This window comes from Drosophila melanogaster, chromosome 3R (genome assembly GCF_000001215.4).
Source record: "Drosophila melanogaster chromosome 3R".
NCBI classification, from domain to species: Eukaryota; Metazoa; Arthropoda; class Insecta; order Diptera; family Drosophilidae; genus Drosophila; species Drosophila melanogaster.
This window is the reverse complement of record NT_033777.3, coordinates 17,734,656-17,749,292: the sequence shown is the minus strand read 5'-3', so window position 1 is coordinate 17,749,292 and position 14,637 is coordinate 17,734,656. Positions and strand designations below refer to the sequence as shown.

At 42.6% G+C, this 14,637-nt stretch overlaps 1 protein-coding gene across 4 annotated transcripts; it reads right to left on the bottom strand.

Moving 5' to 3' along the window:
• Window positions 1–1,822: 1,822 nt before the first annotated feature.
• On the bottom strand, window positions 1,823–12,682 carry TyrRII (Tyramine receptor II). 4 transcript variants are annotated; one of them, NM_001300451.1, is made up of 6 exons: window positions 11,976–12,682; window positions 8,947–9,429; window positions 8,185–8,287; window positions 7,457–7,582; window positions 4,993–5,170; window positions 1,823–4,314 (listed from the first exon to the last, which is right to left on the bottom strand). In NM_001300451.1, exons 2-6 carry the CDS (start codon window positions 9,356–9,358, stop codon window positions 3,373–3,375), a joined length of 1,761 nt encoding a protein of 586 aa, NP_001287380.1. In that variant the 5' UTR covers window positions 9,359–9,429; window positions 11,976–12,682; the 3' UTR covers window positions 1,823–3,372. The 4 variants fall into 4 exon arrangements, with proteins under 4 accessions (NP_001287380.1, NP_001262682.1, NP_650651.1 ...); NM_001275753.1 differs by lacking the exon at window positions 11,976–12,682 and adding an exon at window positions 10,276–10,344 and having other exon boundaries at window positions 2,961–4,314; NM_001275754.2 differs by having other exon boundaries at window positions 3,100–4,314.
• Between the last annotated feature and the right edge of the window lie 1,955 nt (window positions 12,683–14,637).

Sequence of the window (14,637 nt, the reverse complement as noted above, 5' to 3'; positions counted from 1 at the left end):
CGAGCCAGCAAAACAACATTAGCCCAAAGGACCCTGTCGGCAGGCGTCTGAAAATAGGATGTCGGCATGGCTGTCAACTTCATCCCGTGCTCCACCTGCGCTTTTTGCCTTTTTTTTGCCACCTGAAACAACGGCCATTTAATTTAACACATTACGCGATATCAGCCAACAAAGCGATGGAAAATGGTAAGGTTTCCCAACGAAAAAAAAATGGAATAAAAATACGCAGGGAATACTGAATGTTTTGCCTGAGGTATACCCTTTAATCAGAGTTATAAATGCAAGTTATGACTGAGAGGTTCATTAAGCAAGCAACTTGACGTTGAGTAACATTAAAAGTTATTTATGTTGCTCATAATTGTGCTTAATAGGCTTTGGTTAGATTGCATAAAGTTATGGCTAAAATAAGTTTTCACAGTCATTTAAAAGAAATAGTCCGCTATAAGTGCTAGAAGTACAAAGATCTACATTTATAAAGTACAGAACATACATACATATATGCACTTTTATAATATAACATAAAATTTTAAAATAAAAGCAGCTAAAACATAGCTCATTAATATGATTATTATGAATTAGAATTGTGATAATGGTAATTGAATAACATATAAACTTACTATACTGTATGTATATTATGCTGCAAATTAATGTACATAAATATTCAGAATGATATCTGGTACTTGGGATCCAAAAAACTTTCTTATCCCTGTTTTGTACGCCTCCGGAGTACAACATACCCCTTGTTTGCGACGAGTACCGGCTATAAAAAGCCAAATTTACGAAGCGGCGTACTGAGCACAGGGTTTCCAGGTTTTCAGGCCGTTGACAGGGGGCATTAAGGACGACCGTTTCCGCTGAGCTCGACTCGACTCGAAAGCGAAATGTGACAGCGAAATGTGTTGCAATTCATTAGAGAGTGGGTGGCGGCTGGCTCCATCGTTTCCTGCCCCGAATCCTGCCCCCCATCTCCATCCGTTCCACAACCACCGCCGACCATCCCGTCATGCTTTTATATTAGTCACATGTGTGGGCGGTCCGCCATTGTGAGTCCTGGTGGCCTGGGCATATGTAATTATGATGACCGCATATTTTTTCACGCCTTATTTCCAGCTAAATTAATGTAACGCCACCGCACACAGAAACATCTGGAACCGGAGTCACACAGCCGTATTCCGAAGTCATTTTCCGGGTCTCGCTGATTCAGCGTTTCGTTCTTTTATATTTTTTAGCACTCCGTCCTCTTTGCCGTAAACAACTTAGTGGCGGCCACCGGGTTACCACTTGCAATGATAAATCACAAAAAATGAAGTCAAGGCTGAGCGGGGAAATGCGCCATGCAATGGGCTCTACTCCCCCCAGCATTTCCCCCCCCCCTCTCTTTACCAATAAATTAAGACTCCTCGACGAGTTTGGCTAAGCTTTTATCAACCGAAACTGGGGACTTTAAGATACTTATCGGAGAAGTGAAATAAATGGAAATAGCAGCGAAACTCTTTTAATTTTCCAGCTAATGTATGGTAAGTCCCTCGAAGTCAAAGTAGTAGGGTCCATAATATATGGGTAACCCTATGTGTTTTAAGTTAGCAAATCTTTCCATGTGTTGCAGATAGCACGTACCATCGTCATTTTGAACGAGAAGACGTGTTCGGAAAATTGCACATAAAACTTTTGTGTGACAATTTATAGCCGAATGGTGAAAACCAACGCTGTGAGTTGTGAGCATATTTTATATTTTTGCCATATTACCATCGTTCACCTAACTACACCTTCGCCGCCACATTTTCGGTATAATAAAACTGTCTCTTGGTTGAACTTAACGTTTATTAGTTCGGAACTCTTTCGGCTGACCGATAGGTTCCTTACAGAGATCCATTTCAGGTGAACATTTATAAAGTACACATAGTTACACATAGGCGATACATACACAGGGTTACAGATATAATTGGGTATGGTACATATATATAATACAACTATACAAATTAGTTGGGCTAAAATGCTTAACGAGTCTAGTGTGTGCACAAAGGGGTTTCCACAGGCCATTTAAAATCCCGGCAGACTCAAGTGCAGTTTGAAATCCGGTCTAGTTTTAGTTACAGTTTCACTTTCGCCCCATCGAGGAGCACGGACTGCCGTGTGCGATTGCTTAAACATTAAATGGGTTGGCCGGAATGGACTGGACAGTGGACAGTGGACACTGGACAGTGGACAGTGGACGCTGGACACACAGTGTACCGTGCCTGCGGGGCTAGGCCGAGCTTGACCGGACTTGGCCAACAAAGGATACGCCAGACATGTCGTTGGCAGGCCACCATCACACAGACGAACTAGACGCACACAACAAAGGCATAAGGATGAGGACATCGCCATCATCATCATCCCACTCATCCCGATGGCCAACAGTTGCCGTCAGGCAACAAAGACTCGCAAATACTATAATTTGTCTTTTGTTTCGTTACGTTTCGCTTCGTGCCGCTCGCCTCGCACAATCAACGCTCACACACAGGAAAATACTATATATAGGATTTGGATCTGGTCTAGGCAAGAATCTCAACTTCCGGCCAAGTCCAGTGAGTCTTAAAAAAAAAAAATTGCGACCGTAAAGTGACCTTTAAGATGCTGCTCGAAATGCGGCTTTTGAAGCTTCAAAAGGCAGTCGATTTTTTGGGTTTAACAAGGCAATCTTTGCTCCAATCAATATTGACCATAAGTATCTTAGTTTTACTAGCTGCGTTTGGCATAAACGATGCAGATAGAGTGCGGCAAACAGCTTATAGTGCCTGGCAAATGAATACTTAGTTGGTGAGCTAGTGGCGACGAGTTGGCCAAAAGGTCCCTCCATTGGCTTCGTTTGCCAAAATATTAGTTACAATTTTTGGAGGGACATGTGTGATAAATTTTAAACTAGTTTCTATATATTTGTTTTCATGAAATAAACTTGAATTAAATTCAGCAGTTTTGTTAAGCTAATATTTGATTTTCATTATCTTCAATTGATTTAATATAAGAGATAGTGCATTTCTCAAACAGCTTATCTATTGTAGTTAATACTCCTTAAATTCTTTTTTATTTACTATCTGTACTGTAGTCTAGAGTCAATTTGATGTCCTTGCATTGGCATAACTTGTACTTCAAAAAGATCGAAATGCGAGTTGGTAGTTTCTCCACTTATTTTTTATGCTAATTACATAGAAGTTGGTGAACCAGCACGGCGAAAAGTTAAGGATATGCCTGAGATATTTCCCCCACCACCCAAGTGAGCGTCGATTGTGCGACTGGAGATGGCGGCACTATGACACACACTCAAGTGCTCAGTGATTCGGAAACCGGTTCCGGATCCGCATCCGCATCCGCAACTGCATCTGCATCCGGAAACTAGCCACGGAACATGGCCAGGTGGTTGGGCGGACGCTTCTGCTTGCAAATGGGGCGACAGGTGAGCCGCCAGAAGGCAGTGCGAAAGTCCGGATTGTAGAAGGCGTAGATGAACGGGTTGATGGCGCAGTTGACCCAGCCAATCCAGGTGAAGCCGAACATGAGGTCCTCGAGGACGGCGGGTCGCGGCAGGAAGGGTATCAGCAGATAATAGACGAAGAAGGGCAGCCAGCAAGCAATTAGGCCGCCCATCACAATAGTCAGGGTCTTGGCGGTCTTGCTATCACGTTTCGTGGTCGAAACTCGCATCGGCATGCGATGGTGATGATTGTGATGGCTCTGCTGGCCATGGGAGCCATGATGGTGTGCATGCGGGTGATGGTGGTCGAAGGAGGATCGTTGCTGCTGTTGCTTTTGCTTGGCCTCCGCCTCCAGTTTCTCGTTGGTTTCCAGTGCGACGGTGTTGGTGGTGGTGGTGGTGGTGTTGTTGCTCACATTGCCACCCAGGCAGGTGTCCGAGAAGGAGGCCTCCGTGCCAACGTAGTGCATGCCCGAGGGCGTGGAGTGCATGCAGGGTCCTCCATACTTGCAGCTAATTGCCGAGCAGTGAATGAGCGACGAGAGACGCGACACCTCGACCAGCTCGTAAAAGGTGGGCTGATGTTTGAACGTCAGCGTTTTGTCTACCACACCAGCTCCAGCTCCAGCTCCAGCAGTTCCAGTGGCAGAGGAGCACTTGGAGCACTTGGAGCACTTGACGGACGACTGGTGTCCCTTCGCTGCTGCATTCGTGGCGGCGCTGGGTGGTGGGTCGTGCAGGGAGTTGAACCTCCAGCGGGACTTCCTGTTCGGCAGCCACTTGGTTGGCGTGCAATGATAGTGCTCCGACTCCGAGATGAAGTTGTCCCCATCCACATCGTAGTCTGCCGTGCGCTCCGAGTACTGTTGGAAGGACATAATAGAAGAGGAATATGTAAGCAGAGCACTGACAAAAACGTGAGGAATAATTTAGATTGCATGTCAGGGCATAGAGATTCGGGATTTGGATTGCTGTAATTACTTCGTTCCATTTCACGTCACCTACTTTCTACAATTTACTTCACTTGCTCTTGGCAGCAAACGTTCAATTAGTACTAAACTAAAAGAATATATTTATCAACTACTATGCACTCTTTTTAAATATTCAAAAAGTGTTCTTATTGCATTTTCATTTCATTTATTGACACTGAAGTTCATTTTTCATGCTAACAAACAAAAGATAATTCATTCAGTTTACATCCAAGAATTCACAGCAAATTTAATTTGTGATTAGATATATTAGTTGGACTTCTGTTATCAAAGCTCAGCACTTAAAATATCACCTGCAGTACTGTGCGATAAGTGGCTGGTACTCAAGTGGGATACCCAGTGGGTATCCCAACTTAATGAAGATCTGCACTTGAAGTGTTGAGCGCACTCCTGGATCTTTTTCCCCAGTGCCTGACAACTTAGTCCCCTGGTTAGCTGGTTAGATGTGTTAGGTGTGACATGATAAATTTCCGGACACATTTCAGGGGACACCAAAGTGGTGGACACATACATATATGCTTATATAGTGATGGAGCTGGAGATGTAGCTTACCGCATCGCGCACAATGCGCTGTCGCCGTGACGTGAGGACATAACCAATCTTCACGTAAACGTAGAGCATCACGGTGAGGGGAATGAAGAACGATCCCATCGCCGAGAAGACCACGTAGCCCTTGTTTTGGTTGTAGCGGCAGTCCACGAACTCCGCCTGGTGCCGACCGACCTCGTACCTGCGAATGTGGATGTGAATGGCAAATTGAATTCCAGTTCGAATTGCATGCGGTTTGCGGGTTGGAAGGATGTGAGATGTGGTGGATGTGGGAGGTACCTGGTACCTGCTCTGGTTTGGTGGCTCTTGCGGTTGTGATTGCGGCTGGGGAACTGGGACTTGGGGAATGACAACTGGCTGAGTTAAGCCGGGCGAAATTCGAATTCAAATCCTAAACCTAAGCCAGTCAGAGTAGTCCCACCTGTAAGCCTTTTACTTATGCACATCGCAGTGTGTTGGTCATTCAGGCAGTACAAATCGGAGCTGACTTTAAATCAATATGCGGAAGAAAACGATTCCGAGACAACAGAGTAATGTGGTGGCGTACACCAAATGTGTCAACTAAAGGTACACCCGTGTGCTGTGGGGAATTGAGTAAAAAAAATGGGCAAATTGTCACATACATCCACTGTAGGTGGCAAGATTCAGCTTCTTCCAGTTCATACTGGGTTATTGTACCCACTATTCTTAGAATACTAGGTTCACTGAATATCATGTAGCAGACAGAAGCATGAAGTATATATATCCTTGATTCGGTTATGTCCATTTGTCCCCCGGAGTCCAAATCTCGGGAACAAGCTTATTTCAGAACATTACCACGCCCACTCTAAAGCCCCCCAATCGCCTAAAAGACTCACGCCCACACGATTATAAAATGATTGCCAGTTGTTTTGATTTATTTTTTGGATGGCCAATTTTTACAAATATGCCAACCAAAGTTTGGGGCACGCCCACTGGATACACAGTTTCCTATAATGTTTCTCTTTCAAAAAGTTTATTGCCTCATTGTCACTACTGTCAATGGAATTTTCCGGTGTTGTAATTCAACTAAACTAGCTGCTTGTTACCCCAAGTATGTGTTATCCAAAAACTCACGGTAATTACTGCTACCCGATACCAAAATAACCTGACAGTATAATTGTACAAATGCAACTTTGTTAAGGTTGGTATTTACAAGACCCGAATGGAAATAGCCGATTTTCCTACTAAACTTCTTGTTTAACATTAATTATTCAATCCGAAATTGAGGGCAATTTAATACATTAGCTATGCATTAGTTAAATTAAAAAATGAACTAAATAAACAATGCTTAAATCAATTAGCCAAAAGTTAAATCTAAATTTAAATAGCAAGCAAACACAATCAGTTTAGTATTCATTAGGCAATAACAAATAACAGATTGTGAGTAAAACAAACAGTTGTTGCAACCGCTGCATTTGCAAACTTTTTTCATAAAACTAGTCCGCTTAAAGAATGAAAATATGTAAGTGGCGCCATCTGCTGGCGCTTATAATTGCGATTTTCCCCCAGCGCCAAATTTTCCAAATTTTCCAATGTCCTGCAGCTGTGGCTGTAATTCGGCCTCAGACCGTTTTAATGTGCCCTTTAAGCCATGCTCTTCGCTTTCAGCCAAAGGGGGCCAAAACTAAGCCATGGCCAATGGCATTAAGGACATGCTGGCTTTGTGGTGTGTGTGAGTGAGTGCGAGTGTGTGTGAGTGAGTGCTGGTTAATTTGGGCGCCTGGAAGTATGCAACACACAAGTGTGCGGCTTTCGCGCTGAGTGTGTGTGCGTAGGTGAGAACAAAGCAAATGCGCCGCGGCAAACAAAGTCATTAACAACTCATTAAAACTTCAATGTAATGGCTGCACGACCAGCAGCAACAGCAACAACCCGTCGTCAATTACGTAATGTTTTTTAGGCGCAGCCAAAGGCGCAAATATAATATAAATAAACGTGTGTATTTCGAGACCCTTTTGTAGCACATTATCTATGCTGCGCCACCGCACAGCCATTAGCTCAAAAAAGAAAAAAAAAAGCGAGCAGGACTTTCAGCCACAAAAAGCCACAAAGTATTGTCACGCCTCCGGAAGGACAAATTTGGTAAAAAAAAAATGGGTGCTCAATAAAAATATTACATATAATATTTCGAATTACACGGGAAAGAGTGAAAATAATATTACAAAATTCAAAAAAATATATATCTATAAACTTAATAGAGCACTACAAATAAATTTATCTTGGCCATATTTATAATATAATATTATTAATAATATTATATGATATTAAATATATTATTTTTCTTCCTTTGGATACTGATCATTATCACATGTTGCCTGTACTCCCAACCCAATTTAATGCGTTCAATTAAATGATTATAACATGAATGGTTTTCTTAACAGATGAATAGGCGATCCATCATGGGTTAAGGTTGATTTTGTTCTCCGTGCAGCTGGCGCTAACTTACCAGCCCAAATAGGGTGGACATGTGATTGACAGGGCAGTTATCCACACGACGAGAATCATGAGGAGGGCCAGTCGCTTGGATCGGCGCTTCTTGGAGTACGTCAGTGGTTGTGTGACGGCGAGATACCTGCGAAATATAAAACAAAAACGAAGGTGAAAAAGAGGAAATTATAAAAGCCGGGCCAATAAACGCAACGGAAATGGCCAGAGAAATGCTGGAAAAAAACAAAAGCCAAGCGGACATATTGTTCGCAAAGCCGCAGACGGCTTTCTGGCCAGGCCAAAAGGCACACACAACGCCAGTGGGCGTCGGTGTTTGTCCTGGTTGAGGTTCAGGTCCATGGCTCCATGGCTCAGCTGGATCAGCTCAACTCGGGAGCCACAACACAAAACTTGGAAATGCCATTAAAATGTAATTGAAACTTCCAACAAAAGCAAACGGTGGGATGGCTAAATGGAGGAAATGGGGAAATAGGGAATGGGTGAATGGGAATCCAAGCCCAACCCAATCCTTGCCATTGTGGCGTCGCACACTCAAAGGATATGCACTGGGAATGGCCAGGACAACGGTCATGCGGCAATAAAAACGTCAACAAATAAATTATTTGCACTGTTTTTGCACCTTGCCATGACTTTATCTAAGGACCGAGGACCGTGGACAACGGGCTATGGACTGTGGTCATTGCTATGACATCAACGGCAAATTACGAAATTAGTTGGCCAACTCACCTGTCCAGACTGATGGCGCACAGGCTGAGGATGGAGCCGCTGCAGAGCAGGATGTCCAGCGAGATCCAAATGTCGCACAGTATCCAGCCAAAGCGCCAAGTGCCTGCAAAGAACAAATATTTGTCGCCGTGCTTCAATCGGTTTGTGCACCTGGCCGGGATTAAGGAGGCATTACACTGGCAGATCCTTCAATTTAAACCACTATAAATTCTTCTTTGTATTGTTCAAGTTATGACAAGGAATATTAAACTTTGTATATTCATTTGGCTTCGAAAAGATCACATGTTTGATTGCTTTTTATACATTTATGAAATGCGTTAAATAAGAGATGTTAATTATTAAAGATACATAATTTATTTAAAATTACTAAATTATACAAAATTTTTAACCACTAATGTTGTTATGCTTTATTCAAAATTCTGCTAAAAATATAGATTCCAGAAAAAATTATCAAAGGTTTTCCAGCGAAACCCATAAAACACTCGCACACCACTCACAAGATATTTTGCAATCAAAAATATGTATATTTTGCCAACGGAGAAATTTTATAATTTTCGCTGTGGGATTATTTTAAATCGAAATCGACCAAATGTGCTCCCCCATCGATTTGGGCAAATGTTTACTACCCGAACTTCCACCGGAGGGCTTCGAATAGTAAACACTTGCCCCGATTCCACCTTCCCCGGAAGTGTAAAGCCCCCACAGAGCCATAAATCTTTGGCCATCGATGGGCATGGACAGGCCCTCCGCTGCCATTCTCACCTGTTATGTAGAGCACCACCGATGGAGGCATCACGCAGGTGCCGACCAGCCAGTCGGTGATGGCCAAGTTCATCACGAAACAGTTGGTTACGGTGCGCAGGCGGCGTGTGGTCAGAACGGCGAGGATGACGAGTGTGTTGCCCACCACGGTGACCAGGATGATGACCAGGAAGACGGCCACTGCCAGCGACTTGGGCCACGCCATGCTCACCAGGTACGAGTTCATCGAGGGCACACCCAACTTTCCGGCTCCGGCTCCGGTGGCCATCACATCGCCACCTGGTGCCGCACTGGTCTGGATGAGCAGCAAAGTACCATCGGAGGAGTTCGAGTTACCACTGGCCACAGTGAGGGCTGTTGACAACAATTTGGAGTATGGCAGCATGGCATCCGGATGTTCCAACGCCGCCATGCCGGCGGATAGCTCACTCACTTAGGTTGGACCTTATTCGCACCGTCGGCGACATGAACAAATTGATGATTCTGTGTGGGCGAAACGTAGGTCACTTAATCAAATGGCTGCAAAGGGAAAACTGGGCTAGGTAACGTCGTCCCCAAACGCGCTGGCGTCATTAGAAAAATGCTAGAAAAATGCTAGACCCGGCAACCGGAGCGTCCAGAAGTGCATACAAATAATGAAATTGCCTGCGACCTTACACAATTTCCAATTACGGCCGGACTGTGGCCACATAAATTGCAATAAGTAAGCGTAATTGGCCTTGGACAGCACGCGAAATACACAAAATGGGGCGATAGTAATTAGCGCCCATAAATTATGCCACCGAACATGCATAGACTGCCGACACCAAAACACAGAAAAAATCATTGGAAATTTTAAATGATTCCCAATTAATATGGCCATTTACAATTCAATTTCAGCTCGGAACGGACCAGCCGTTCGAGCAAACTTATATTCGCCCATTCTCGTATTGCTCTGTTTATATCGCTCGAAATAAATAAATCAGCCACATGCTCCACCTCCCAGAGGAATTCCTATGGCCAAAGAATCGGATTTGGAATCGGAATCGAAATCGCTGTGCTGTTGAGGCGACCTTCGATCGGATGACACTTCAGCCGGTCTGCTCCGGCTATCCCACTCCTAAAGTGTCTGCTCGCACGTCCACACCCGTAAGACAAACAGCTTGAGTACTGAGTACTTGGCTACTGAGAGTACGATTTGAATACGGGTACTCAGAAGTGCATCTCTCGAAAACGAGTATCTCACTTTATGTTTATGCACGGTGCAAAATGGTGATATCTAACTAACTATCCACTCGTATTTATACAAGATCAATAGGAATTAGAGTGTATTTACTTTTGGTTACCTACCCAACATCGCTGAGATATGCGCCGCTTTATGTTTGAATTGATTTTATAAATAGATTAAACCGATAAGCCAAGGGGATTAACACTTAATGAGAATTCTTTTATTAGGTATCTTCATCCCATTAAACACCTAATTTTGCGGTCAGAAATAACACTTTTATAGTTCACTGAAGATGGGAGGATTACTAATAGAGCACCACGCAAAAATAAATAAATATGTTTCACGCTTCACGAAAACTTTATCATTCAAGATTTGGCGCTTTCAGTATTATTTTAAAATAATTTTTAGAATAATAAACACTCTATGCTTAGCACATTTTTTTATAGTTTTTGATATAAGCTACCATTTCGATTTAAGCGCATGGAGTTCAAGCGAATTGGGTTTATTAGGGTCACTGAAATCTGGCTCTTTCGTTCAGTTATTGATTCCATTTCGGAATGGCCATATTCGAATCGATCTTTATGGTTAATTCGATTTGTTTTCCGTGTACACTTGCATGTGCGTTGTTTATAAATAGTTAAGTGATTAGTCTCCGGCTTTGCAAAATGGGCATTCGATGACAATGTACTACCGCCATTTGTTAGCCAACTTATGGGTTATAGGTCACGGCATCGAACAGGATCACTGGATGGGTCGGTGGGTGTTGTTTGGGTGGCTAGGTCAATAGGTGGGTCGGGTCGATGGGCGGGCGGCACGAAAAGTTTCTTATCCACACGCACAGCTGCCGCTGCCGTTGGCACGCGTTGATTACAAACTGACAGTTGGCTGTCGGTAGTCGGAGCGTCCAACCTGAGATGCTGACGATGCTGCTCCACCCGAGCCCCCTTCCCTTTCCACAGCACCATCAGCTTCTCCAGCATTCGCGTAGCCCATTCCCATTCCCATTCCCCGTCCCGCTCTACACGGTGCAGTCAACGTAGCGTATGCGCGATATTTTTTCTCATCTTTTTGTTGTTGCTCTTCTTTTGTGTTGTCGATTAAAGTACACAAATGTCGGCAGGTCGAAAATTCTTTCAATGCCTTACATTTTTTATTTCTTTCGGATTTATTATTTGCTATACTCTGCTATCAAGGGGGTATTGCAAAATAGATTCGAAAAGTAGTGAGACATTTTTGAGTGTGTTTAAAGGTGTATTTCGTCACTAGCTGAGTCGATACTTTAGCTATCTTAGTCTTACCAACTAGTTTTATTAACTTGTTTCTAATAAGGCGGCAAATATTGACATGATTACGTTTCGCTTAAACAAATGATTAAAATGATCTTTAAGAGAAATCTGTACTTTTTAACCCTTTCTTAACGTTTGTAAAGATACATTTGTTTAATAATTTATCTAAGAGGGCATTCGCACTTCGCTCTACCAAACCAGCCTCTCTATCATAATTTTTTTGTATTTATTTTGTTGCTGTTGTTTTATCACGCCGCACACACATTGGCTCGCATTTGTTTGGAAAATATTTAGAAAAATCTGATATAAAATTAAAAATCTGTGTAGTAGTTGGTGGGGAAGGTGGCGAAGGTTGGCGGCCCCAACTGACTAATCGAAGTGCTTAGCCCGCGGATTAAGTGCAAACGTAAACCCAATTGGCTAAATTCAATTTTTTTTTCGCACGACCCGCTATGAATCATCGAATTTGAGCCATTCAGACAACGGGCCCCAAAGTAATGTGTCCATTAAAATCAAAGCAAAAAAGAAAGGTGTACCACGCAGAGGTAACAGCTGCCAATGAACCCGGCGATTCAAGATGAGAGTTGGTTCGTTGGCTCGGTGGTTCGGTGGTTCGTTGGTTCGGTGGTTCAGTGGTTCAGTGGGTGGTGCTATGCTGTTTTGCAGGCAGCGTGGGCGCAGTTACTGCCAGAGTCTCATTAATATGCATTCCGCAATTAACCGGCGTATTTATTTGATTAGTTCACGTCGGGTGAACAGACCAATCCGAGTGTCAGATCGCGGACTTGTTGCACACGGATACACACCAATACAGTCGCACGAAACGCGACAACCTCATTAGCTTAGCTTTTGGCCACAGATAGCGGCTAAAGTTAATTGATAAATTTATCAGTTGATTGCGGCCAGATGTTTGGCCAAGATCAGCAAAGATATACATATAACGTACATTATTGCACACATAATTACACACACTTTTCGCACATTTAGCGTTTCGAGTTCCTACATCACGTTTGCCACGGATTTTCCCGGCCAATGCGCTTTCTTCTTTTTTTTTTCGTTTTTTTTTTGGCTTTTAACTCTGGGCTGCTGGCTTTTTGGACTTTTGCTTTTCGCTGGGTTTTTGCGGCCAAACGCCAGGACGTTCCGTGAGCGACTGAAACTGAAATGCTTGTGGGCCAAATAACGCATTTGGCTAATTTGCCAAACGCGCTGGCTTTCGTGCTCGCTTGTGTGTGTGTGTGTGTGTGTGTGTGGGTGTGCGTGCCACGCTGCTGCCAGTTGATGTTGTGTACACAGAGGGCTCACTGTACAAGTCGTTCGCGTTAATTTTGCTCCTCCTCACTTGTTTTTTACATTCTCTTCTTTTTGAGTACCTCGCTTTGGATAACGTATAAATTATGAATTTTCTTCCAGCTTGTCAGCAGGATTCGTTCTAAGGACCGTGCCCAATAAGCAGCCAGGATTTAGGATGAGATGAACTGGGTTTAGTGCGGAATTAGGAGCGCTTCGTGGGTATATTGGTTTGCATATGCAGATGGTATCAAAATGAATGGGCTTAATTGAATTGATAAGAACAGAACAAATATCGGTTATTGAATAAGTAATTCTATACTTAAAAGGTTATGCAAAAGATGCCAGAGCGCATTCACATCCTGTCTTTCATGTATGTAACTAAAGTAATTAATTACTAAAAATATCAGGTAAAAAAAGGGCTCCATTACCTAGCCAAATTAATGAAAATAGATTTATTTTTTATAGTTATCATAGTTAATAGATTTAAAGAGCCATTACCAAAATAGGAGTAATCCGTTTTTATTTCAATACCAAATGGATATCTTTTGTATGGCTCAAATCTTAAATCTAATCCCAATTATGGTCAAATGGAGTCATTTCAGAGTGCGCGTGTGTGTGTGTGTATTTTGCTGGACATTGACATTCAGTTGAAAAAGGGGCGTGGTGGGTGGGCGTGTTGGCGCACAGAAATCGATCGCGCCCATTTTGGAGCTGTCACTCAAATTAAGCACATTAAAAATCCATAGGGATTTCAACACCCACATGTCACAGTCGCCTTTTGTGCCACTCCCCCAACCCCCACGCCACTTCCGCCCCCGCCACGCCCCTTCCATGTGCAACGGTATTACACACGCACAGTGTCAAGTGACACAGTTGTGTGTGCTCGGCAAACACACACACACACACGCACACTCGCTTAGGCAATGCTAATAAATTTTCGTTTTATGAGCATTTGGCTTTTAATTACCGAACTAAACTTAAACGCCGCACTAGCACAAATATGCGTATCGCAGTGTGTGCGTGGTGTGTGTGTGTGTATGGGTGAGTAGTTTATTTATACAACACGCTTGATTTGGCTTGATTGATCTAGGCATAGTGGGAAGTTGATAGATATGGGGAACCTAGGAGTAAACTAATGCCAATTGTTGTCATAGGCGCACAAGTCGTAAACTTAAATTGTATTTTCCTTCGGAAATTACCGTCATAACTGGTTGAACAGCACAATTTTCCCGCGCTTCACTTGCTCCGTCGCGCATATTGTTCAATTCAATGGAATCCATTGGTTTCCATTTAAACGCCCAGTTGGCCAAACTCTGGCTTGGCTAACTGACAGGAGCAGCAGCACTTATTGGTGGCAACAAAATGGATCTAACAATTTGCTTTGGAAATGCTTCTTTGAAAAAGCTTTTACCAGATTACCAGGATTTCTTGAAACATATATTCATAGGAAGTCCAATAAAGTATGCTTCGTTTTTAATACCCCATCTTTTTCGCCAGAATATAACTAGATAAGAATATAACAAATGTTAAATATCTTTGAAAATACAAACAAGAAAGGAAGTTCGCTTCTGCAAAGCGAAGCTCAAATACCCTACATTAAGAAAAAATAATAATAAATAATAATAATAATAATAAATATAATAAATATAATAATAAATAATAATAATAATAATAAAATACCAAATAAGAATTAAGAGAACTATACTAAATGAAATTATTATTTTAAATATTTTCAATATTTTTCAACTGTTCCTTCCGCAGCTAATTGATATATGATTCGAAACAATTTAAAATCTAAATTATATATTTGAAAAAAGTCGTAATGATCAAAAACATGTAAGGTGTATTTTTTATATATACTAATATTCTTTTTTAGTATTCCTATGCAGCCAAATAATATGGTTA